The sequence below is a fragment of the Acipenser ruthenus genome, chromosome 28, assembly GCF_902713425.1.
Source record: "Acipenser ruthenus chromosome 28, fAciRut3.2 maternal haplotype, whole genome shotgun sequence".
NCBI classification, from domain to species: Eukaryota; Metazoa; Chordata; class Actinopteri; order Acipenseriformes; family Acipenseridae; genus Acipenser; species Acipenser ruthenus.
Genome location: NC_081216.1, coordinates 13,863,212 through 13,890,288, shown reverse-complemented (window position 1 = coordinate 13,890,288; position 27,077 = coordinate 13,863,212). Strand labels below are relative to the sequence as shown.

General features: G+C 45.5%; 2 protein-coding genes across 6 annotated transcripts in view; both read left to right on the top strand.

Annotated features, from left to right (window-relative positions):
* Positions 1-6,070, top strand: part of LOC117435147 (very-long-chain 3-oxoacyl-CoA reductase-B-like) — a 56,103-nt gene extending 50,033 nt beyond the window's left edge. The window contains exons 10-11 of the mRNA XM_034058137.3: positions 960-1,109; positions 3,510-6,070. Of these exons, the coding sequence (XP_033914028.2) occupies positions 960-1,109; positions 3,510-3,617 (258 nt within the window). The 3' untranslated portion in view covers positions 3,618-6,070. The remainder of the gene's footprint in view (positions 1-959; positions 1,110-3,509) is intronic.
* Positions 6,071-9,778: 3,708 nt separating this feature from the next.
* LOC117434590 (alpha-ketoglutarate-dependent dioxygenase alkB homolog 3-like) lies at positions 9,779-25,314 on the top strand. 5 transcript variants are annotated; one of them, XR_009309207.1, is made up of 11 exons: positions 9,850-9,985; positions 10,733-10,825; positions 11,008-11,102; positions 12,885-12,919; positions 13,936-13,983; positions 14,972-15,075; positions 18,706-18,794; positions 22,741-22,950; positions 23,950-24,048; positions 24,483-24,578; positions 25,006-25,094. XR_009309207.1 is itself a non-coding variant. In XM_034057174.2 (11 exons), the coding sequence occupies exons 2-10, from the start codon at positions 10,744-10,746 to the stop codon at positions 24,880-24,882; spliced, it is 807 nt and encodes a 268-aa protein (XP_033913065.1). In that variant the 5' UTR covers positions 9,850-9,985; positions 10,733-10,743; the 3' UTR covers positions 24,883-24,918; positions 25,006-25,314. The 5 variants fall into 5 exon arrangements, 3 of the variants coding, with proteins under 3 accessions (XP_033913064.1, XP_033913065.1, XP_033913063.1); XR_004549077.2 differs by having other exon boundaries at positions 24,483-24,918; positions 25,006-25,049; XM_034057174.2 differs by lacking the exon at positions 24,483-24,578 and adding an exon at positions 24,838-24,918 and having other exon boundaries at positions 25,006-25,314.
* The last annotated feature ends 1,763 nt before the right edge of the window (positions 25,315-27,077 follow it).

The window sequence follows — 27,077 nt, the reverse complement described above, 5'->3', positions numbered from 1 at the left end:
TTAATTCTTTTTCTAGCACGAGATGTACATAAGAAAGAATAGCTAACAATTAGCATTTAATTAAAATAATTGACTGATGAGAGAACAAAGGTCTTTCAGCTCATGCTTCAAATCGACTCCTAGCTTTCTAATCATGTATTTACAATATACAATCTGTTCATAAAATGGATTATACCAACATGACAATTCAAGTTCATATTCTCTTACAAGTCGTTTTGCAATGTACTTCCTTTCACTCTCTGAATGTGTTTTCAAGTGTTCTACCATGGCCTCTTCTGACTTTGAACCAGCTAGCAGCAACACGCCAGACCATGTTGTGCTTTCGCTCTTTGTATCCCGATAAAACCATACAGTCCTGTGTTGTGATACGATAATCATGTAAAAGTCTCATGATTTTCAGATCCACGATAAATTGTTACACCCCTAATTGTAGGTGTAGTCTGTAGTATGCTGCACTGTATTGGAGTTGTAGACTGTAGTACACTGCACTGTATTGGAGGTGTAGACTGTAGTACACTGCACTGTATTGGAGGTGTAGACTGTAGTACACTGCACTGTATTGGAGGTGTAGACTGTAGTACACTGCACTGTATTGGAGGTGTAGACTGTAGTATACTGCACTGTATTGGAGGTGTAGACTGGAGAACTCCTCAAACTGCAACTAAGAGATCAAGCAATGATCAGAGTCAAGTGGAAACTTGCACATTAAGCAACAACTTGTAGACCTATCAGTAATACGTTTACTGTAGTTTTTTTATCTAAGAACACATATATTCTGTTTTAATCCCCAAAATAAATATCAAATCCAATTTAAAACCGCTCTTTTCACTGGATGGTGTGGTTTAATGTTCACATGCTGATTTACTAGACAAGCAGAACTAGTTTCCTAGTGAGTATTATAACATCTAATGTAATGAAATGTGTGTGTCTGTCTCTCTCTCGCTTGCTCGTCTCCCCAGAGCGTCCTGCCCTTCTTCGTGGCCACCAAGCTGAGCAAGATCCGGCGGCCGACCCTGGACAAGCCCAGCCCTGAAGCTTATGTGAAGGCAGCTCTGAGCACCGTGGGGCTGCAGGTCCAAACCAACGGCTACCTGCCTCATGCACTGATGGTGAGGATTAGGATCTCTGAGACAATAAAATACATGTGATAGGCCTAATAGTTAGTAAGGTAACTGAATAGTGCATTATTAATGGACTCTTGAGGCAAAGTCCACCACCAAGTCAATCTCCTACTGCTTGTTGAAACAGTACTGATTCCTGTTTTGTTTAATATCAATTTAATGAGCTTTTTCAGACTTAACTGAATGATGCTGAAACAAAACATGTAATTTTAAAACAGTAACACTGTCAAACTGTGGTAATGGAAAGTGTACTGACAAGCAAGGATACACTGAAATAGCCAGCAAGTTAAATCCAGGCAAATATTAAAGTAGGTTAAGGACACAGGATCCCTGGGTGGTCCCCTGGTAGAAGACAGGGTGAGTCATACTGCAGGGGAGCGCCGGTTCACTACCTGGCTGTGTGAAGCTGCGGGTCTTCGCTGGGGATTCCAGAGGGAGTGCCACATTGGCCCTGGCTCTCCCATGGGTTAGGGAGGCAAAATCGGCAGGAACTGTCTCTTCTCATCGTGAATCTTGAGTTCCTTATGGAGAATTGCAGGAGGGAGGGAACGGAATTGGACTTTCTAAATTGTGGAGAAAATCAGGGGTAAAAAAATTGGGCACGCCAAATAAAATCAACAAAAATGATTTAGATCAGTTGAAATATAAACTGTTTGAGAGTTTATAAAGGCCTTTCAGTACTATTTTTGGACACAATATGTTTAATATGTGATTCAAGTCAGGTTCAACAACAACAACAAACTTAGACTTCTAAAGCGCTTTCCATGTCAGACACACCTCAGAGCACTGTACATATTGAGAACAAAACTACATTAATAAAAGATACAGGACTAAGCAGTTACAAAGGCCAAACTATATAAACAAGATTCCAATCGGTCCTTAATACCTTTTGGGATTGAGGTCCAGAGCTCAGGCACATAGTTTGATTTAGGAAGGCACGCACTCCCTGGATAGAGAGTCTAACTCTGTGCTTCACCAATAATCCAAGATCTTCCAACCACAGGGCATAGCTAGGGACCTAAAGGAGCATCTCTGCAATATAAACAGGAGCAAGACCACGTAGGGTCTTGCAGGTCAGTAATCAAACCTTCAAATCCACCCTGCATCGCACTGGAAGAAAGTGAAGTGTTGTCCAAATACAAGCTTCACAGTTCTGAAAAACCCCATTAGACAGACTAATAAAAAGAGCATTTCAGTAATCAATCTGGGACATGACAAAAGTATGAACCAGTTTCTCAGCATCCACCACGGTCAAGCACAATCCAAGTTTGACTGTTTCTGAGATGAAAGAATGACTACTAATAGTGCGATTTATGACCAACAGTAAGCTCTGGGTCCAAAATGAATCCTAAACTGCAGACCACTGAGCTATGCTCAATAGGTATACCATCCAACGTAACATTTAGACTGGATACATCACGTAATTCACGTTGAGACCCCAGGACTATGGCCTCTGCTTTATCATTGCCTCATCTAAAGTTTAACATGAGCAATACAAGTTGATAGATGAGTAAATCTGTGTGTCATCAGTGTAAAGTGATTCCATGACCTTTGCAGATTGAGGTAACTTGTGTGCAGAAGAACTGAGTACAAAGGACCAAGTATGGAGCCCTGAGGGACCTTCCCCTCGTGCAAGAGGAGAATTTATCAAGGGGTGCAAATTGTTGTCTTTTTGTAATATAAGACATAAACCATTCCAAGGCAATACCTTTCACAGAAACATAGTGCTCTAGGCAGTGAAGTCAAATGTTATGATCAACTCTCTCAAAGGCTGCACTCCAGTCCAGTAAAATTAAGACAGAAAGTGAGCCTGAGTCAGAGGTGATCAGCAAGTTATTTACCAGCCACACCAGAGATGTGTCTGTGCTATGGTGACCATGAAAACCAGACTGGAATTGTTCCAGTAAGTCACCCTTAGCAAGACAATTCTACAGCTGGTTGGCCAGTACACATTCCAAGACTTAGCAAGTTAGATATTGGCCTATAGTTGCTCAAAGCATCAGGACTAAAATTATGTTGTGTGTTGGGTTTCTTTTTTTTGTTGTTGTTTCCAAACAGCTGATTTTAAGGAAAGAAGCTGTTGAACCTGATGATAAGGAACTATTGATAATCACTTTGTGAGGTCCACTTGCTGCAAGATATTGCTTTAAACAGTTGAGTTGATTGGGTCCAAAGCACAAGAACAGTGCCAGATTTTTACGACATGGTGGACGGGAAATGTACAGTTTTTAATATATAGCTATCTTTACGCTGTAAACTGTGAATTTTTGAAACTGCACTATACTAGCAATATGTTCTTAAATGTAAAAATGCAATGCGTTTTGCTCACAATTGGGTAGGGTGATGGTGTGTTTGTCCCTAATCAAGTCTCTGTGGATCTGTGTGCAGGGCTGGGTGACCACAAGCCTGATGCCATTGCAGATGGTGATGAACTACTCCATGAAGATGAACAAAGGGCTGCGTGCTCGCTACCTGAAGAAGCAGAAGGCTCAGTAAAGAGGAAGAGGAGCTTGTGAAGGAAGACTTCAAACCGTGGGCCAAACTACTATAAGAAATACATTTTATGTTTTGCAATAATACACAACTTTTAAATTCTTGCTTTGAGGAATCTTAACCATGGAGAAAAATATTCTGCTAAAATATTCCCAAGTGACCTCTGGGTTTGTCTCCTGTGTTTGTGTTACTGTGTGTTTGTCCATTTCTAGCCTGTGTTGAGTGGACAGATCGGTCCGCAGAATGGTGGTAAACACAATGTATGCTGAGCCTTATGATCTATGATCATATGGAATGTGGAATTGTACAGATTTGAATAGGTTTGCATAGTGATACAGTAGCTGTGTGTGTGTGTGACTGACGCTACATAATTTTTATACAGACTACAGTTTCTGCTGCATTCTTGTCTATAGAAGCTGTGTGTGGTTTTTTCTGGGTCTCTGAATATTGAATAAGGTGCCGCTGTAGCATTTTATTGTACGCTATCATTACATTGCATTCACTGATTATAGACATTGTAAACCATATGCAAAAAACATTGTCAGCCCGTACCACACCACTATAAAAGATTTACCTATGCAGTTATAAAATGTCCAACCTGCTACTGTTGTACACACTTTTCAAAATGATGCAAACACAAACTACCACCAATATCCAATTTATTACATGAAACCGTATATCTGTAGTACGAATTTAGACAGAAATCCTGACGGAATCAACGTGTATTGTATGGTAAGTCTGTCTTTCAGTGCGGCTGCTGTTACTGAATATCAATCTTGCTTTTCTTGATATATTAACTATACAGTAAGTGCACCCCAAGTCAGGAGACTGTTTGCAGATTGAAATTATGGGAATACGTGTCATAACAAACTAACAATTACAAGACAGGGCTCCCGAGTGGCGCATCCAGTAAAGGCGCTCCTCGCAGGATGTGCCCTATAGCCTGGAGATCGCTGGTTCGAATCCAGGCTATGTCACAGCTGACCGTGACTGAGAGTTCCTAGGGGGCGGCGCACAATTGGCTGAGCGCTGCCCGGGTAGGGAGGGCTTAGGTCGGCAGGGGAATCCAAGGCTCACCGCGCATCAGCGACCCCTGTGGCCGATAGGGCGCCTGTGGCTCTGCAGAGGAGTGTTGTCCTCCGGCACTATAGGTCTGGTAGCATTGCTGTGGATCTGCAGTGCGAAAAATGACGGCTTGGAAGGAGCACGTTTCGGAGGACGCGTGTTTCAGCCTCCGTTTCCTGAGTCGGCGGGGGGGTTGCGAGCGGTGAGCCGGGGATACAGATAATAATTGGGCATGCTAAATTGGGGTGAAAACCGGGGTAAAAATAATTGGCGACGACTAAATTTATAAAAAAAAAAAAAAAACAATTACAAGACAACCAACATTTATCACCATTGAGTCCAAGTCTGACCCTTTTTGTCACTACTCTACATGTTTTGGATTTAGTGCTTCTGACTTCCAGTCTTGACCATTTTTACAGGAAGTCTTTAGAAGACTTCTCTGGGTGTACTGCACCTTCCGCTTGGAGTGAATTTGGATTGTGTGTGTGTGTGTATATATAAAGAGTAAAGATGCATCATCTATTTCTGATGACCAGGGACTCTAAAACATGTCCTCTTTCAAGGAAATAACAGTACAAACACATAGTACAAATTATTTAATACTGTAGTGTTTCAAATCCATATCGGCGTATGAGTCTGATCCACATTCCAGAAATGTCCTGGTATGAGATCACAATACTGATTTAAATGGAACTTGCAGAAGAAAACCAACTGCAATTAACAAACGCAGTGGCCATTGATGATCCAGGCAGCCACACAGGAGGGTAAACAGATGCTCTGGGCCATATTTTCAGCCTTTAATTAGAGGTACAATATCTAACATTAATTTTACATAACTGGAACCAAACAACCATGTTATGTAGTTCACATTCTTTTAAGCACTCAGGATGTTTTGTTTTTCATTCTGTGAAATGAACATGTTTTTTCTCCTTTCAAAAATAGGAGTTAATAAATGGAGGAACCTGCATCCACCCTGGGTTACACATTGAAATCTGGCAAACTAAATGTAGTTAAGAAAGCTGCTATATTGTGGGCAGACAAGGGCTTTGGCTAATGCATTCCTTACTGTAGTGTTCGACTTGCTTTTAGTTTTAGTTATTTTAATGGATGATTTCTAGGAACAGATTATGCATCTTTACTGAAACATGCTGAGTTTATAGCAGTGAAATAAACACAAAACCGATGCAATGGTGCTGATGTACAGCTTCCCGATGGGAAAGTCACTGGGTGTAAAGGGTGACGTGTGTGGTGTTGGTTCTGAACTTTAACTGTTTGTCTGTAGTGGAATGCTGGATGTTTAGCTTGGAGGCTGCCTGTGAGTTATCACTTCGTGAATGTAGGCTTTCTTGTATGGATTTGAGGTTTCCTAACAATAAAACATAATCTGAAAAGCCATGTCCTGTGGGGTGTTTCTTTTTATCATACAAAAATATTAAAGGGACAATGATAGTCCCCTATTTTATTATTATTATGTTTATTTAGCAGACTCCTTTATCCAAGACAACCTACAGAGACTAGGGTGTGGGAACTATGCATTCTGGTGTTTGATTTGTGTTACATATGCATCATGTAAATTGTTTGAGAAGAAGGTGAACTGATATTTTCTGCATGATTAATACATGAGCCCTTTGTTATGACATCTCAAGGCCAGGACTCAGTTATACACCGACAGGCCAGAAAAATGTCAGTAAAATGAGCAACCCCTTACCAGCAGTGTATTTAAATGTATGTGTACTTGTGACATGCCATGTGCTCCACTAGATCTATATACGCTGTGTGAGAGCTGTGTGCAACTAGGCAGCAGTAATAATTGAAAAGCACAATGATTTCAGTGACTTCATAAGGGGTGTAATAGTGGGGCCAGTCGTGCCACTGGCTGCAGTGACCAGAATGACCTACTGGGGGCAACATTTACAGAAAAACACCAGCGGAAGGAAAGGGGCACCTGTTGTAAATGGGTGTGTGGAGTACTGTGACAAGTAATAGATGTGCCAGTGTCCCAGATCACAGCTTTCAACAAGATGCATGTTTTTCCATTCGTATATTCGGGAGATGCACTTTGTGGGTTACTTTTTAAAGGTTTTGATCAGCCCATGTAGTTTTATATGCACCTCCTCTACATATGATTCCTGAATGTCTATCCCAGGTTTCACCACAATCCGAGTGTTAGGATACAAGCAAAAATGGGCATGATCAACATGCACAGTATTTGTGTAAGCAATAAGACCCAACGGTGGGGGGCATTGGGCAATACCGGACCACCCAAGGGCATAATGAGGCCCGATGCTGTAGGAAGGTCTGGTATACCGCCCACCCAGAGGGTCTAATAGAAAATGGGCTACTGTTACGTAAGAAAAGACAAGCAAGTTTTGTAGTTTAAAACTTGAACATTAGGTGGCTCAGGGATATCTGTACAGGTGAAAAGGCCCATATGCTGGTACTTTTTATCTCCTGGTCATCTATTGAAAGTTAATTTACCCCCTGCTAAGGGTATTAGCCAGTGAGATGCCAGGAAATAAAAAGCCACTTTTCTAATACATTTTAATAAATACTTTTGGCAAACTTTTGTTTTATGGTAAATAGCCATTACAGATATGAAATGTAATGATATCTGTCTAGTAAATTCTGAGGAAATCTGTATTTTTGACTTGTTTTCCTGTCCTGCATGCAATATTTTCAACTCTTCTGTGTAAGGAACCAAGCTATAAATAAGAGCTCTGCACCATTTTCAACATTTGTTTTTCAGCACCCATCCTGTAGCCTTCATTAGTACTAACAGGGTCCTATAGACTCATCGTTAGGTATCTCTCTTACAGCTCATTCCTTTATTCTATTATTATTATTATTATTTATATCTTAGCAGACGCCCTTATCCAGGGCGACTTACAATCGTAAGCAAATACATTTCAAGAATCACAGTACAAGTAATAATACAATTAAGAGCAAGATAAATACAATGACTTTGGTTCAGGCAAGTACAAGTGTGACAAAATACAATTCAATAATACAGCAGATAACAGTGTCAGTGATAGTTACATCAGGATATGATTATAATACAAAATACTACAGATTAAACACTTGGCAGATTACAGTACTCTGAAGTACAGGATTAAATGCAGTAAAATAGGGGGCAGATAAGAGCAAATTAAAGCATATTTAAATGAAGGGTGATAGTGTCCCAGGATACAACAGAGGAGTTCTACAGGTGCTGTCTGAAGAGGTGAGTCTTAAGGAGGCGCCGGAATGTGGTCAGGGACTGGGCAGTCCTGACATCTGTAGGAAGGTCATTCCACCACTGTGGAGCGAGGGTGGAGAAGGAGCGGGCTCTGGAGGCAGGGAAGCGTAGAGGAGGTAAAGCCAGTCTTCTAGTGCAGGTGGAGCGGAGAGGTCGAGTGGGGGTGTAGGGAGAGATGAGGGCTTGGAGGTAGCTGGGTGCAGTCTGGTCAAGGCATCTGTAGGCTAGTACAAGAGTCTTGAACTGGATGCGAGCGGTGATCGGGAGCCAGTGGAGCGAGCGGAGTAGTGGCGTAGCGTGGGCGAAGCGAGGCAGAGAGAACACCAGGCGGGCAGCAGAGTTCTGGATGAGCTGGAGCGGACGGGTGGCGGACGCAGGGAGGCCAGCCAGGAGGGAGTTGCAGTAGTCTAGGCGGGAGAGTACCAAGGCCTGGACCAGGAGCTGGTGGCGTAGTTGGTGAGGAAGGGTCGGATTCTTCGGATGTTCTCAGGAAGAATCGGCAAGTGCGTGCCAGAGTGGAGATGTGCTGGGAATAAGAGAGGCAGGGGTCCAGGGTGACTCTGAGGTTCTTAGCGGAGGAAGAGGGAGAGAGTGTGGTAGATTCCAGAGGAACAGAGATAGAGAGATCAGAGGAGGGGGAGGAGGAGGAGGGAAAGAAAAGGAGGTCAGATTTAGAGAGGTTGAGTTTGAGGTGATGCGAGTGCATCCAGGAGGAAATAGCAGACAGACAGGTAGAGATACGTGAGGGGATGGTGGAGTCAGAGGTGGGGAAGGAGAGGAAAATCTGAGCATCATCAGCATAGAAATGGTATGAGAAACCATAGGATGCGATGAGGGGGCCCAGGGAGCGGGTGTAGAGAGAGAACAGGAGAGGACCCAAGACTGACCCTTGGGGGACTCCTGTTAAGAGAGGGCGAGGTGTGGAGGTTGCTCCACACCAGGTTACCTGGTAAGTGCGGTTAGAGAGGTAGGAGGAGAACCAGGCCAGAGCAGTGCCAGAGATCCCCAGGTCAGCGAGAGATGATAGTAGAATAGAGTTATCTATTCATCTATCTATTTATTCTAAATGTTCTGTTCATAAGACTTTGGTCTGATTGCTAGAGCATCGTGTGCCCCAGGGCAGAATCCAATTGGGTTTATTAAAGTTCTCCTTTTTAGATGTTACTTCCTCTGGTAAACTATTCTATGCACCTGCATTTACTAAAGAAAAAAAGGCTCCTTCTGTTCTGAAGGTACTTCAGTTCCAGATTCAATTTGAGAGCATTTTTGTATGATTTTTTTTTACTACTCTCAGTAGTAGCATTTTACTAACTTCATTGAAATGCCCTCGATACTCGTATTTTTAATACTTGTCTGGTTATGGAATTTTATAACAGTATTTGACAAGTAACACGTTTGTCAGAGGAAACCACATCACCTGCCACGGATGTAAATATATATATTAAATTAGTAACACAAAAAACTAGAATCTAGACAAAATCTAGTCAGAGCTGAGGAAATCATACTGTGTATGTACAGCTGGTATTTAAAAAAGAACCTACATAATTGTGAAGGCTTAACTAGCAGTTGTCATCCTATTCCTAGCTATTACTATTATTATTATTATTATTATTATTATTATTATTATTATTATTATTATTATTATTATTATTATTATTAAGAATGTATTTATTTATTTGGCAGACGCCTTTGTCCATGGCGAGTGTAGCCAAAGCTGTGAAAAAAATACATTTAGGAGGACCGAGGAATTAAGTAATGTCCTCCCATTAGCTGTGTTTTTCCTCGAGGTATGACACAGGCCCGGTTTTTTTTCCCAGTAAACTCAGCAACCTCACACACGTCACGTTATCAAGCCTTTTGACGATGGGAACCTTTCTCAAATTGGTCGAGTTTTCACTGTACTGGTCGGACGGTGTTGACTGCGACACGGTAAGAATACCACCAAGTTAGTTTAAAAGATCAGTAAGTTTTAGCGTTATTTACATTGAACATCATCTTTATAGTCGATACTTGTTTTATACCAAGTCGTCACGTATATTATTACACGGTGCATTTTTGAATGATGATGAGGGTGAGTACTCCGTTGGCAATAATACTAATAATATATTGTTATTTCTGTATAAACGGTTTCGTAAAATTTTACACATCAGTAAATAGAAATTCACTTAAAATTAACAGGTACAATGCCACGCTTTGAAACTGCGCTGTGCGCCGCTCAAGTAATTTGCTAGCCTACGTTTGTTACTTGCACTGCGATAAACAAAACAAGAAAACAAGAAGCGCCTGAATCATTAGACCATGTCTTCTACTCCAAGCTCTTTGGAAAAGTATTTGAGCTCCTATCTCAATTATGTATGAAACTTGATTAACTATCATACTGAATGTCTTGTAGGTGTATGCAGCACTTCAATCTCAAGCCATTATCTATTGAAAGCTATGCCTCTGTAGCGGTGAAAGAAAATGTATACCAATAAAAAAAAAGAAAAGAAAGTAAAGACTTTGACTGATTTGTTCTAATTTTTGGAAGATCTTCTTTTCTTATTTATGTGAAATGAGTTCTCCTGCAAAACGGATGCAAAGCGCTACTGCAGGCAGGCAGGTATTCTGACAGCTTCCCCTCAGTCCTGACCTGAACACAGACTGACAGGTGTGACAGATTGCATTGTCAAATTAGGGCTTGGTTACATTGAGATCAAGTTGAAACAGTTTGAAACATCCTTGTTTGTTAGCTTGCTGGATCCCTGATGTAATGTCCCTGTTCGTGGTCCATGCAGTATTTAAACATTGCTGTTGTATGTCATGTCTGTTTGTATTCCAGCTAACAGCGTCATGGCAGATAAGAGACAGCGGGTGAGAATCCAGGGCTCCTGGGCTGGGCCAGCCAGGAAGCCGGCACCCGGCCTGCCAGCAGGTACGCTGTTCACATGTTGATATCAGATTTCAATCAGCAGGTACTGTGATCTCTTGCTGATAGAGGATTTGAGTAGTCAGCCTTACCTGATTTGACCCACGGATTGTCTGAAGAGCCTTGCTCCTGAGTTCAGCTACCTGTTCTGTGACTTTTAAACTCTGTTTGTATTTGTCTACATGCAGCTACTGGAAGTGGTGGGAGAGCTAGCCTGCCCTGTGCGGTCGGCAGTGCCTGGGGGGGAGCGGAGAGGAAGTTCGAGTTTCAGCAGCCCACACAGGTAAAATAAGAGGTACTGTTCAATACTTTCTCCACCAGAGGGAGACACGCTCCATAATACGGGAGTCTATAACAGAACTAAAAAATGAACTTCCTCATAAATTATATTTTTAAGTGAAAAATACACCCCGTTTATTCTTGTTAAAATGAACAACTGAAGAACAGTGGCCGACCTCTGCTGGTTTCCAGGCCGATCGTCTCTCTTTAATCATCAACCCAAACTGGACTTGTAGGGTGACACTTGCATGTAAAAAGGCAACTGCTAATCCATTATTGATTTCCATTGCTTTTATTGAACAATGAATCATCCTGGTGCCCCTTCCAGCCTCATGTATGTATTGCTGGCACATGCATGTTTTCAGTTGTATTTTAAGGCTTTCAAGAAGTCTACATTTTTTGTCCTTTTGCTTTTGAATTAGAAAGTGTTCTCAATGCATGGATTATTGTCGATTTATTACTGGTCTGATACTCAGTTGGGGAACTGGCTGCTGATTGCATCCCTGCCTGAATATACACATGATAGAAAGATCTAGCTTTGCATTTACATCAGTGGTGAGGGATGTGTGTTCCTAACATATTTGTTCAGAAATGTGTAGTCCCTAATGTTTTAAAATACATTTTCTTTGCCTTTATTATCTTCATATGGTTCTTGCTCTGAGCTGCTGCTGACTTTGTAACCCTGCTCTCTCATCTCTGAGCTGCTCCTGACCGTGTAACCCTGCTCTCTCACCTCTGAGCTGCTGCTGACCGTGTAATCCTGCTCTCTCACCTCTGAGCTGCTCCTGACCGTGTAACCCTGCTCTCACCTCTGAGCTGCTCCTGACCGTGTAACCCTGCTCTCTCACCTCTGAGCTGCTCCTGACCGTGTAACCCTGCTCTCTCACCTCTGAGCTCCTCCTGACCGTGTAACCCTGCTCTCTCACCTCTGAGCTGCTCCTGACCGTGTAACCCTGCTCTCACCTCTGAGCTGCTCCTGACCGTGTAACCCTGCTCTCTCACCTCTGAGCTGCTCCTGACCGTGTAACCCTGCTCTCTCACCTCTGAGCTGCTCCTGACCATGTAACCCTGCTCTCTCACCTCTGAGCTGCTGCTGACCGTGTAACTCCGCTCTCTCACCTCTGAACTGCTGCTGACCGTGTAACCCCGCTCTCACCTCTGAACTGCTGCTGACCGTGTAACCCCGCTCTCTCACCTCTGAACTGCTGCTGACCGTGTAACCCTGCTCTCTCACCTCTGAGCTGCTCCTGACCGTGTAACCCTGCTCTCTCACCTCTGAGCTGCTCCTGACCGTGTAACCCTGCTCTCTCACCTCTGAGCTGCTGCTGACCGTGTAATCCTGCTCTCTCACCTCTGAGCTGCTCCTGACCGTGTAACCCTGCTCTCACCTCTGAGCTGCTCCTGACCGTGTAACCCTGCTCTCTCACCTCTGAGCTGCTCCTGACCGTGTAACCCTGCTCTCTCACCTCTGAGCTGCTCCTGACCGTGTAACCCTGCTCTCTCACCTCTGAGCTGCTCCTGACCGTGTAACCCCGCTCTCTCACCTCTGAGCTGCTGCTGACTGTGTAACTCTGCTCTCTCACCTCTGACCTGCTGCTGACCGTGTAACTCCGCTCTCTCACCTCTGAACTGCTGCTGACCGTGTAACCCCGCTCTCTCACCTCTGAACTGCTGCTGACCGTGTAACCCCGCTCTCTCACCTCTTAACTGCTGCTGACCGTGTAACCCCGCTCTCTCACCTCTGAGCTGCTGCTAATAGTGTAACCCTGCTCTCTCAACTCTGCAGGTGAAAAGGAACGTGCCAGAGGTGGTGATCATGGAGTGAGTATCCGCTCTTTTTTTCATACATTGCACATTATTTCAGAGTGCAAATGAGCTCTGATTTCATTGCTAACACGTGTAATATACAGTAGTGGTGCCAAAGTTTGATTAACCGTGTGTGTGTGTGTGTGTGTGTGTGTGTGTGTGTGTGTGTGTGTGTGTGTGTGTGTGTGTGTGTGTGTGTGTGTGTGTGTGTGTGTGTGTGTATATATGAGGTCAGCATGGGTACCCGTCAGGTTTTAAATTACCTGACGCTACCCGGGTCTCGTTTTACTACCCGGGTATCGATTTATTAATTTGAGAATTTAAAGAAAATTTAGAAAATATGACAATGCAATTGTAAGCGCGGGTCTCTGGCCGCTGTAATAAAGACCACGTTAAAACAAGCTTTTGCATGAAGCCTTTTCTTAACTGACAGGATATCAACGTGTAACAGAAAACAATAACACACAGCGAGCGGAAAGTACACCTTGTTTACACATGCCAGTGCAGGGTAAAATGACACTGGTATAATTAATGCAGGCTCAAAACTGCCCCAGGAGGTGGATTAGCTAGTCCTGTAGTCAGTTGCACTTAAGGTGCATTAAGTTGCGAGGCCTGCTTCAGTGCTCACTCAACACCGCTCTAAAGAGCCAGTGTGAAAACGGTATTGACTACAAATAAATATACGCTATAGCAAACTCCAACAAGAAGGGAAGATGTATTAGCACTTCATGCATAACAGAGGGGAAGCTGAACCTAGCTATAGTATTCTCTATAAAACTGGATATTATAACTTAAAACAAGTCAAATTACTGATGTCTTCATCAGCATCATTACATTGATGACAGTATTTGCTAAAACATTTTTATATGTTAGCCTTAGTGTACAGGCACTCAATATGTATAAACAGTAAGGGTAATAGTATTTGACAACATGTATACATTTGCAAAGGCAACTTTTCTGTGAGGAATAAAACAAATCTGCCTGTGTGCAAAACCAGCCTGAGTGCTAAAGTCAGCTGTGTGTTTGTACAGGAAGGAAGGAGAGTTCGAGATCAGCCAGGGCCCCTCAGGAGTGTCCAGGTAAGAGACGTCGTCGTTTATATCAACAATTCATCAAGGATGCTTCAGTATGAGCCCCCACACAGATATAGCACCATTATTTATTACACTTTAATTATGGCACCAAAGAACATGTGTGTATGTTTCCTGTGCTAGTGAAATACAGCTCCAATGTATCTGTGACCAGAAGAGGGTGCAGGCATCTCAATAACATGGTGCTACAGTGTGAGGTGCAGGCATCTCAATAACATGGTGCTACAGTGTGAGGTGCAGGCATCTCAATAACATGGTGCTACAGTGTGAGGTGCAGGCATCACAATAACATGGTGCTACAGTGTGAGGTGCAGGCATCACAATAACATGGTTCCAGTTGATCAATCCCAAAAATAGTCTCTATCGCCACTTCATTTTCAACTGTGTCCTCTGGTCCTTGTTTCTGTGCTGAGTTTAAAGTATTGGCTAATATATATGAAACACATGTTTTCAGGCAAAGTGTTATTAAATTCAGTGCACATCCCTGTGACATTCCCCTTAGAATATGCCCCGTGGGTGCTTCGTTTATGTTCACAAATAGGACCAGTACTTTGGACAGCCTCATAATAATTTATTAATTTAGAGTCTGCCACATTTATTTATTTATTGAGAGAGAGATTCATAGATAAAGTGTTTATCTGTTAATGCTTATATAAAACAAATCAAATGATTTTAAGACAATAGAATAGAGACAATAGAGTTTCTGTTTTGACACAGCATCCAGGGAAGGCCAAAAAAGGTAATTCCATGAAGAAAGTTGTAACAAAAGGAACCAGATGGTACCTTGTGCTAAAACTTTGCGCTGACTTCAAAATAGATTCAATAGAGACACAGAAGTAGATTTGTATGAATTCACTTTATTAAAAAGGATGGTCTTGGTTTACAGAAACAGTTCTTCAGTGTTGACTTCTCTTGTGGATTACAAAGTATTACAGACAGATGACCTATATAATATTTCCACTTCTCTCCTTTTTAGGCTGCGTCTCATTCCCTCTTTCCTCCCTGTCAGCGAGGCGGACTGGATGCTTGCACAGCTCTTAGCAGATCTTCCCTGGAAGCAGAAATCAAACCTGCTGCACGGTACACACTCTCCTTCACACTGAAACACATCAACCCTGCAGCACGGTACACACTCTCCTTCACACTGAAACACATCAACCCTGCAGCACGGTACACACTCTCCTTCACACTGAAACACATCAACCCTGCAGCACGGTACACGCTCTCTCCTTTACACTGAAACGCATCAACCCTGCAGCATGGTACACACTCTCCTTCACACTGAAACACATCAACCCTGCAGCACGGTACACACTCTCCTTCACACTGAAACACATCAACCCTGCAGCACGGTACACGCTCTCTCCTTTACACTGAAACGCATCAACCCTGCAGCACGGTACACACTCTGTCCTTCACACTGAGACGCATCAACCCTGCAGCACGGTACACACTCTCTCCTTCACACTGAAACACATCAACCCTGCAGCACGGTACACACTCTCTCCTTCACACTGAAAAGCATCAACCCTGCAGCAAGGTACACTCTCCTTCACACTGAAACACATCAACCCTGCAGCACGGTACACACTCTCTCCTTCACACTGAAAAGCATCAACCCTGCAGCAAGGTACACTCTCCTTCACACTGAAACACATCAACCCTGCAGCACGGTACACACTCTCTCCTTCACACTGAAAAGCATCAACCCTGCAGCAAGGTACACTCTCCTTCACACTGAAACACATCAACCCTGCAGCACGGTACACACTCTCTCCTTCACACTGAAACGCATCAACCCTGCAGCACGGAACACACACTGCCCTTCACACTGAAACACATCAACCCTGCAGCACGGTACACACTCTGCCCTTCACACTGAAACGCATTTCTGCGGCATCATGTTCTCTGGACGACGGTGCCTTCCTCAAGACACAAAACGATTATGCTAAAGGGGTATTAACCGAGGCACAGTGCGGAATAAATGGGCGTCGCCCGGTTCATAGTGTAAACGAACTGTCTTTTCAAAACTGTTTTCTGCAAGTGGGAAGTTAGAATAATGTTGTTAAATGTGTTTTTTATGTTTATGTTAATCCCCCTTTAAGCAGAATCCATTCCCAGTATCTTTTTTTCATCTTTTGGGCCAACAGATTATTACCTTGTGTATATATACAGGGCTGTCGTAAAGTCCCTTGTGGTACTGTATATCCACACAGGCGAGCAAACACTCAGGGACCCAGTCTAGCACAGTCTCCCTCAGCCAGACAGCAAGACAAACCAGAGACTCATTAGTACATTTAGATAAAGAAATGATGGACATAATAATAAATAGAGTCCCTGAAGTTCTACTCGGTGACTGACCCTCTCTCCAAATATGTTTATCGCTCAGTAAAATCTTAAAGGTCTCCATGAAATCTCCTTATTTGGGGAAAGAATGTTATTCTGTTTGGCCCGTTCCCAGAGTGAATAGTATGGCTCTGGCACAACAAGCGGTACAGGAGAGAACAAGATTTACTTAACCCTGCGTACGTCCTCGCAATGTTTTCCCCTGATAGTTAGAAAGGATGGTCACCCTTTAGAAACGTATGTCCCCATTATTTTGGTTTCTTCTGTTTCATTTTTAAAGTTTGTATGTATAATGGTTTATTTTATAAGTTTTTATCATGTGTCACAGCTCTCTTTCCTCCTGCTTGTGTGCTGGGTACTAAAACCCACAGATACGTTACAGGCTGCTATGGAATACAGTGTTTATTCCTTAACTGAGGAGTAATGAGAGCCTGGAGGTCATATCCAAAGTGGAATAAAATGTGTCCCAGTCTATACCGAAATCTGTTCCTATTAAATAATCGGGATAATCCTGGCAAAGCATGAACTGTGACTAAGGCTACGATTTTGTCACAGAGGTCACGGAAATCGTGAATTTGAATAAAGTCAGTGAAACTTTGGAAATGGATGTATAAACACATATGATTAGGCGCTTCCTTTATTTCCGTAAAAAAACTGCAGTATCTCGTGCACTGAAAATACAAATCTGTGAGTATCTGTAAATTGTTTGGTTGTGTATACACGCAGCATTTACGTGTAGCTATGTAGGTCAGCGGATGAAATAGCTGAGCGAGCAAGCCTGTAAATAGGTGACGGCTAAAATACAAAATAAAGTGTGAGTGAGCTGTTTTCTGTAGACGGAAGAACAAATGCATCGGAGAACAGAAGTTTACCAACTTAGTTTTTTTTTTACAACATGCTGTTTGTGTCAGAATAGTACTACTGTCGCAGATGAGTGCGATACATCGGGCACAGACAGCTATAAAGGCTGTGCAGCCTCACTATTTGCTGTACGAAGGACGCATCGTGTCACAGCCCTTTTGGCTGAATTTGTACCTCTTATACACAAGGTTTAAAAAAAAAAAAAAAAACCCAAAGGCAACATCGTTGGTACATCCATCCTCTCAATCAACAAAGAACCAGAGGGAAAATTTCAATTATTTGAGATGAGGGAATGACAACAGTTAAAAGGTTTGACGATCAAAAAAGATGCACGTTGCAAGATTGTAGATGACATAATCTGACTTGTCGGAGACCCTCGACTCGGAGCAGAAATGATGTCGGAGTCTGAAGTATGTACTGTAAGTTTTGTACTCTAAAGTAACATTTACACCTGTCAGTAGTCAAAAGCAATAGTGTCTTTATATTATTGGTTTTGGTGTACTATTTATAAGCTCTTGTGTATGTTGACGTAGCTGGAGGTCAGATGTAGGTTTATTCTTCACTGTTAATAAGGTCCACTCCTGGATGTCAAAATAAAAGCTGCTTGTTTGTACCCTGCTGAAACTGTATATCCATGGCCATGGGGTTATGGTGGAGGATCTTATAATCCCGTAGGTCACACTTAGTTTCACATATCTAGAGAGCCATTTATTCATTTGTGATTAAACTTTTTAGGGTATTATTTAACACAACTTATTGTGAGTTTCTGAACCTAGGTATATAAGGAGATTACTGTTAGTCTCCATGCATGTCTCATTTAAGTTTTTACATGCATCAAGAGAACCTCCTATCCAAATGTGACTAAACTTGGGAATAACATTCTTTACTACCAAGTTATTGAGAGTCTCGCAAGCTACGGATATAGGGAGGAATATGTTTGTTGATTTTAATATATAAATGGTTTGTGACCACTTTGCTTGTGCAAGAAGTTATATCGATGCAATGATATTCTTGTTGCTGATGATGTGGGTCTAATTTAGATTTTACAGCAGTGACGGAATATGTTGCTGAGTTTGTTGTGAGCATGCCAGTCCAATGATGGTCTTGCTTTCCCAAATGCAAAACAAATAGTAATGCAGGTCTATGCAATGACAAATTCTTTCTGATAGCTGGTCCAGCATGATTCTTGGAACATGTGAAATCATTATTGCTACTGCGTGTTTGAACACATTGGCAGATGAAGGGTCTACTCTTTATAGTTATGTCATGTTTGCGCAATTTGCTTTGGGATTCATTTGGGCCAATACTATTTGATGCTGTCACATGGTAGGAAGCCAGATGCTAAGGAGTGAGGGTCCTCGGTAGCTCAGAGGAACCGGACCCCTGCTCTGTGTGGGTCTAGGGTGTGAGAAAGACACTGACTGTCCCCTCCTCATGATCAGCGCCTCCAAGGTGTGTGTTTGAGTGAAATGAATGCTAAGAGCTCCCTCCTCTGTGTTTCAGGAGTGTCCTATGAGGAGCCCAGGCTGACCTGCTGGTTTGGAGAGCTGCCCTACACCTACTCCCACTCCACCCTGCAGCCCAACACACAGGTACCAACCACACACTCCCACTGCACCCTGTAACACACAGGCACTAGCCCACACACTTCCACTGCACCATGCAACACACAGGCACCAGCCACACACTTCCACTGCACCATGCAACACACAGGCATCAGCCTACACACTCCCACTGCACAAACTATACACAGGCACCAGCCGCACGCTCCCACCGCACCCTGCAACAAACAGGTACCAGCCACATGCTCCCACTGCACCCTGCAACACACAGGCACCAGCCACACGATCTCACTGGACCCTACAACACACAGGCACCAGACACACACTCCCACTGCACCCTGCAACACACAGGCACCAGCCACACTCTCCCACTGCACCCTGCAACACACAGGCACCAGCCTCATGCTCCCACTGCACCCTGCAACACACAGGCACTAGCCCAGACGCTCCCACTGCACCCTGCAACACACAGGCACCAGCCACAGGCACCAGACACACTCTCCCACTGCACCCTGCAACACACAGGCACCAGCCACACGCTCCCACTGCACCCTGCAACACACAGGCACCAGCCACACGATCTCACTGGACCCTACAACACACAGGCACCAGCCACACACTCCCACTGCACCCTGCAACACACAGGCACCAGCCACACTCTCCCACTGCACCCTGCAACACACAGGCACCAGCCACAGGCACCAGACACACTCTCCCACTGCACCCTGCAACACACAGGCACCAGCCGCACGCTCCCACTGCACCCTGCAACACACAGGCACCAGCCACATGCTCCCACTGCATCCTGCAACACACAGGCACCAGCCACACGATCTCACTGGACCCTACAACACACAGGCACCAGCCACACACTCCCACTGCACCCTGCAACACACAGGCACCAGCCACACTCTCCCACTGCACCCTGCAACACACAGGCACCAGCCACAGGCACCAGACACACTCTCCCACTGCACCCTGCAACACACAGGCACCAGCCACAGGCACCAGACACACTCTCCCACTGCACCCTGCAACACACAGGCACCAGCCACACGCTCCCACTGCACCCTGCAACACACAGGCACCAGCCCAAACGCTCTCACTGCACCCTGCAACACACAGGCACCAGCCGCACGCTCCCACCGCACCCTGCAACAAACAGGTACCAGCCACATGCTCCCACTGCACCCTGCAACACACAGGCACCAGCCACACGATCTCACTGGACCCTACAACACACAGGCACCAGCCACACGCTCCCACTGCACCCTGCAACACACAGGCACCAGCCACACTCTCCCACTGCACCCTGCAACACACAGGCACCAGCCACAGGCACCAGACACACTCTCCCACTGCACCCTGCAACACACAGGCACCAGCCACACGCTCCCACTGAACCCTGCAACACACAGGCACCAGCCACATGCTCCCACTGCACCCTGCAACACACAGGCACTAGCCCAGACACTCCCACTGCACCTTGCAACACACAGGCACCAGCCACACGCTCCCACTGCACCCTGCAACACACAGGCACCAGCCACACGCTCCCACCGCACCCTGCAACACACAGGCACCAGCCACACTCTCCCACTGCACCCTGTAACACACAGGCACCAGCCACACGCTCCCACTGCACCCTGCAACACAGAGGTACCAGCCACACGCTCCCACGGCACCCTGCAACACAAAGGCACCAGCCACACGCTCCCACTGCACCCTGCAACACACAGGCACCAGCCACACGCTCCCACTGCACCCTGCAACACACTGGCACCAGCCACAGGCACCAGCCTATGCTCCCACTGCACCCTGCAATACACAGGCACCAGCCTCATGCTCCCACTGCACCCTGCAACACACAGGCACTAGCCCAGACGCTCCCACTGCACCCTGCAACACACAGGCACCAGCCACACGCTCCCACTGCACCCTGTAACACACAGGCACCAGCCACACGCTCCCACTGCACCTTGCAACACATAGGCACCAGCCACATGCTCCCACTGCACCCTGCAACACACAGGCACCAGCCTCATGCTCCCACTGCACCCTGCAACACACAGGCACCAGCCTCATGCTCCCACTGCACCCTGCAACACACAGGCACTAGCCCAGACGCTCCCACTGCACCCAGCAGCACACAGGCACCAGCCACACGCTCCCACTGCACCCTGTAACACACAGGCACCAGCCACAGGCACCAGACACACTCTCCCACTGCACCCTGCAACACACAGGCACCAGCCACACGCTCCCACTGCACCCTGCAACACACAGGCACCAGCCACATGCTCCCACTGCACCTTGCAACACACATGCACCAGCCACATGCTCCCACTGCACCTTGCAACACACAGGCACCAGCCTCATGCTCCCACTGCACCCTGCAACACACAGGCACTAGCCCAGACGCTCCCACTGCACCTTGCAACACACAGGCACCAGCCACATGCTCCCACTGCACCTTGCAATACACAGGCACCAGCCACATGCTCCCACTGCACCTTGCAACACACAGGCACCAGCCTCATGCTCCCACTGCACCCTGCAACACACAGGCACTAGCCCAGACGCTCCCACTGCACCCAGCAGCACACAGGCACCAGCCACACGCTCCCACTGCACCTTGCAACACACAGGCACCAGCCACATGCTCCCACTGCACCCTGCAACACACAGGCACCAGCCTCATGCTCCCACTGCACCCTGCAACACACAGGCACTAGCCCAGATGCTCCCAATGCACCCTGCAACACACAGGCACCAGCCACATGCTCCCACTGCACCCTGCAGTACACAGGCACCAGCCACACGCTCCCACTGCACCTTGCAACACACAGGCACCAGCCACATGCTCCCACTGCACCTTGCAACACACAGGCACCAGCCTCATGCTCCCACTGCACCCTGCAACACACAGGCACTAGCCCAGATGCTCCCACTGCACCTTGCAACACACAGGCACCAGCCACATGCTCCCACTGCACCTTGCAACACACAGGCACCAGCCACATGCTCCCACTGCACCTTGCAACACACAGGCACCAGCCTCATGCTCCCACTGCACCCTGCAACACACAGGCACTAGCCCAGACGCTCCCACTGCACCCAGCAGCACACAGGCACCAGCCACACGCTCCCACTGCACCTTGCAACACACAGGCACCAGCCACATGCTCCCTCTGCACCCTGCAACACACAGGCACCAGCCTCGTGCTCCCACTGCACCCTGCAACACACAGGCACTAGCCCAGATGCTCCCAATGCACCCTGCAACACACAGGCACCAGCCACACGCTCCCACTGCACCCTGCAACACACAGGCACCAGCCACACGCTCCGACTGCACCCTGCAACACACAGGCACCACCCACACGCTCCCACTGCACCCTGCACCACACAGGCACCAGCAACAGGCACCAGCCATACGCTCCGACTGCACCCTGCAGCACACAGGCACCAGCCACACGCTCACACTGAACCCTGCACCACACAGGCACCAACCACACGCTCCCACTGTACCACAGGCACCAGCCCACACTCTTCCACTGCACCACAGGCACCAACCCACACACTCTCACTGCTCCAGTATGAGCTACAGTACACAGTTATTACTGCTTTAAATCTAGTCCCAGTTCCTACTAATATTAAACAAAACCAGACTTTACTTAAGTCTGTCTTTGTATTTTTGCTTCACTATTGTACCTTGCTTCACTCTTGTACCTGTGCAACTGAAGATACCAATGTTAGGCAAATGTTATTCTTACAACAATTTGCAATTGATAAAAAAAATAGTTTTATTTATGAAATGTTTAGAAAATATCCACTTTCTTAGTGGTTCATGAAGGATTGACATTTAGGCCTATTTTTGAGTAAAAATAAACCCCTCCTTCCTCTTCTCTGACTCTCTCTTTGTATTGTCTGGTATAATGCTGCAGTGTTATTTCCTGGTTCTCTCTCCTGCCAGTGGCACCCTGTGTTGGCAGAGCTGCGACAACGTGTGGAGCTGGCATCGGGACACTCCTTCAACTCTCTGCTGTGTAACCTGTACCGGGACGGCAAGGACAGCATCGCCTGGCACAGCGACTCTGAGCCCTCCCTGCGGCCACGGCCCACCATCGGCTCCCTCAGCCTCGGGGACACCCGCAACTTCGAGATGCGCAAGCAGCCTGCTGCGGTGAGACAGGCAGAGAGAGACGCCCTTCACTCACATGCAGACACACAGACAGACAGACAGAGAGAGAGACACCCATCACTCACATGCAAACACACAGACAGACAGAGAGAGACACCCATCACTCACATGCAGACACACAGACAGAGACACTGGCACACACAGACACAGAGACAGTGGCACAGAGAGATATACTGGCACACAGAGAGACACATACAGATAGAGGCACTGGCACACAGACGGACACTGGCACACACAGGCAGACGGACACTGGCACACAGTGGCAGACAGACAGACGGGCAGACCGAATGCTTCATTTCCACTGTATACTTCATACCAGTTCAACAGAGAAGTCGCATAAGATATATCCTGTCATCTAAATTCCTGTTCTTGTCTGTGATATTGCAAGTCTATTCTTCTAATTTGACTCCATCATGTTGGAGGAGCACAGTACCTGTGGAATAACCTGGAGTGGAGGGCCACAGTCTTGATGTCACTGATTGATGCAACTGAGTCTAAACAAATCAGTATTTACATTGGAAAAGCGGAACTGTAATTGTGCTTCTGTATTAATGACCACGAAATGCATTAAAATAATGATAAAATATTGGTGCTTGTGTAAGTATATAGTGAAAGATGAACACAGATAGCTGATTCATTGGCATAATGTTTGACCACAGGAATCTAAACATGTCTTCACCAGGGTCACAAAGCCGATTGGACCATGTACAACTATCCATGTATCCATTTCTGAAAAAAATTCGAGCTGTGCTTTTCTGAAAGGCACACATGCACACTTCCAGCAATGAGATGGTGTTTGTGGAGCTCCTCGAGGGTTTGCCACAGGCATGTTTGTGTATTTCTCAGTTTGAGGGCATGGTGATAATTCTGTGTTGAAATAGTGATTTGTGAAACTGCTCTAGTATTAGCTGTCTTTGAGGAGCCCTTAATGTGGAGTCTGTTGCCTGTGTGACCCTCACCTAGCCCTTGTATCCCTGGCAGGAAGAAGACAGAGACTACACCTACGCAGAGAGGATCCGAGTCCCTCTTTCTCATGGGACACTGCTGCTCATGGAGGGGGCAGTGCAGGAGGACTGGCAGGTGAGCATGACTAGAGTCCTGTTTCTGCTTCTCTTCAACAGTTAGCACTATGTAGCACATGCACACCTAACTTTCTAACACAATGGCCTACATTGACCCACACATGAAGCTGGGGGATTGTCCATTTCAAAGCAGTCTGACACAGAAAGGTTATTCACAGATTAAAGCCAATTCCATGTTTTGATATGTGGTTAGAATTGTCACCCTGGATTCTCATAAGAAACACAGAGCTAACATTGTAAACGGGTTGCAGCTGTTGAGATATCCAATATTCATACCTGCTGTGCACGTGGGTTTAAATATCTGCTCCAATACTAGGTTAAGAAAGCTGTGTTTGGATACTTCTCCGGTAGTCTTGCACTTCCTTGGTCATCTCACCTGGAGCATGAAATTGTCCCCACCCCTTTAACTCTTTCCTTCCTGTCTTGAATCAGCCAGCTGCTTGCCCTGATGAGTGACATGCTTTGACCTTGAAGATACTGTTAAAGTGAAATATCCTAGAAAGTGAAACAGTTATTGACTACCTGAAAGTAAGAAATGCAAATTGAGAGCTTTCTATAATCTAGTATGTAAGAGCTGGAAAAAATACATTAGCTATATATAGCATGTGCTGCATTTTACTGTAAATGTGCAACATTCATTAAATGCATTCAAGCCAGCTCACTAGTTAGACAATCTAAGCATGGTGCGTGCTGTATGGTTGTATAATTGTTTTTATAAATACAGTAACTGATTACTGCAGCTGTTGAGGTTGAATAGCAGCAGCTTTGTTGCTCTCCAATTTATAAGATAATACAAAGTAGGTCCGTAGAAACAAGAACAGTCCACCAGTGAGCCACACTGAACAAGACATCAAGCTACACAGAAAAGGTCTGTTGTCTGTTGTTGGAATAAATAATTTCACTAAGATACTACTCCCTGAGATCTCTACTCCTAACATGACTTATGTGTTTTCAGCACCAGGTGCCCAAAGAATACCACGACAGGGGCCCTCGGATAAACCTGACATTTCGGATGATCTACCCTGAGCCGGGACCACGCTGAGGGAGGGGTCTCCACAGTATAGCGGAGTCTGTGTCCTGCAACCCCGGACACTGCGATGCCAACCTGAGTTCTGCACAGCCATTGAATACACAGCTGACAAGGAAACACAGGGGACTGGGAATAAACTGTTTAATAAGAACATGTTTTTTTTGTGACGTGAGCTCTTTCACTTTATTAGAGTGTTTTTATGTTTGTTGCTATTATTAAACTGTATGATACACATGAATGCGTCTGAGTCTCGTTTAGCTCAGGGTTATATTTGGAGCTGGCTGTAATGACCAGTCAGGAATCTGTCATCGGTAGCACTTACTGAAAAACCATTTGGAATCAAACTCTAAGCTTTCAAACAGATTTACGATTATACTTTAAATCACTTTCACGAATCAGCCCCCAAATGTAGTCTCCCATCATGTTCTCGTTATACTGTCCTTAGTAGCGGCGTTCAAAGTCCAGTATATCCTGGATGAAAGTGTGCAAGTCGCAGATCAGAGGAAGCGTCACCAACCTTTTTCCAGCTGCTTCACCCGTCAAGATGGGCTCTGCTTCTGCCACAATGTGACCAGTCTGTTCGAGGCAATCGGAATCGCCTGTAACCAGAATGAGTGGCGCCTCTTCATTGAAAGCTCATCCAGGAGCCTCAAAGCCGTGCTGCTCCATAATGGTAACAAGTACCCGTCTCTTCCCCTGGCTCACTCGGTGCACCTCAAAGAGGATTACAACAGCATCAAGACCTTGCTGGACGCCTTGAAGTATGATGAGTACGGCTGGGAGGTCATAGGAGACTTCAAAATGGTGGCATTCCTGATGGGTCTCCAAGGCGGTTTTACCAAGTTTCCCTGCTATCTTTGCCTTTGGGACAGCAGGGACACCAAGGTGCACTACCACAGGCGGGACTGGCCACAGCGGACCGAGTTCTCTGTGGGGAGGAACAACGTCAAGTGGGAGCCACTGGTGGACCCCCGGAAGGTGCTGATGCCACCACTGCACATCAAATTGGGCCTTATGAAACAATTTGTCAGAGCTCTAGATAAGGAGTCGGCAGCCTTCAGGTACCTTCAAGACTTCTTCCCTAAGCTGTCTGAGGCAAAGGTCAAAGCCGGTGTCTTCGTCGGACCACAGAAAGAAGATCCTGGAGTGCAATGAATTCCCCAAGAAGCTCACTAGTAAGGAGAAAGCGGCTTGGAACAGCTTTGTCGCAGTGGTTCGGGGCTTCCTGGGCAATCACAAGGCCGAAAACTATGTAGAGCTGGTTGAGACTCTGGTGAAGAACTACGGCACAATGGGCTGTAGGATGTCCCTCAAAGTCCATATCCTTGATGCTCATCTTGATAAATTCAAGGAGAACATGGGAGCGTACTCGGAGGAGCAAGGCAAGCGCTTCCACCAGGATATACTGGACTTTGAACGCCGCTACCAAGGACAGTATAACGAGAACATGATGGGAGACTACATTTGGGGGCTGATTCGTGAAAGTGATTTACAGTATAATCGTAAATCTCGAAAAACTACTCACTTCTAAATCTTTTGTAGTCATTTTTGTATTACTTTAGTATAAATACATGTTAATTTGGATTCATATGTTGTTTTTTTCTGACTTTATGTGAACGAAAAGACACAAATTCGCCCGTTTTCTCATTGGAAATAGGTAAATTTCAAAATATCACTGTCCTGGTCACAAAAGCAAAGTTTGTGGGGAATAATAGCCATTTTCTATACTTTTGAGGCATAAGCAATTAGGAAATAACACTTACTACCCAGGAACAAAAATTGTGTTACATAGTGTAATCAACTGCTTAAAATACTAAAACAGTAACTTATTTGTTTGTACTCGCTGTTGTCTTGCCTCCTTTTGCTAAATGGTTAATTTGTGCAGCTAATGACACAATGATCTCCTTGCATGCTGTATCACTGCCATATGCATATACAGACGTGCTCAAATTTGTTGGTACCCCTCCACAAAAAACGAAGAATGCACAATTTTCTCT

Excerpts from the sequence above, each read along its gene's own strand:
- LOC117434590 (XM_034057173.2), top strand. The coding sequence starts at position 10,744 with ATGGCAGATAAGAGACAGCGGGTGAGAATCCAGGGCTCCTGGGCTGGG. Across the intron at positions 10,826-11,007 it reads GGCACCCGGCCTGCCAGCAG|CTACTGGAAGTGGTGGGAGA; the intron begins GTACGCTGTTCA and ends GTCTACATGCAG. Across the intron at positions 24,049-25,005 it reads CAGTGCAGGAGGACTGGCAG|CACCAGGTGCCCAAAGAATA; the intron begins GTGAGCATGACT and ends ATGTGTTTTCAG.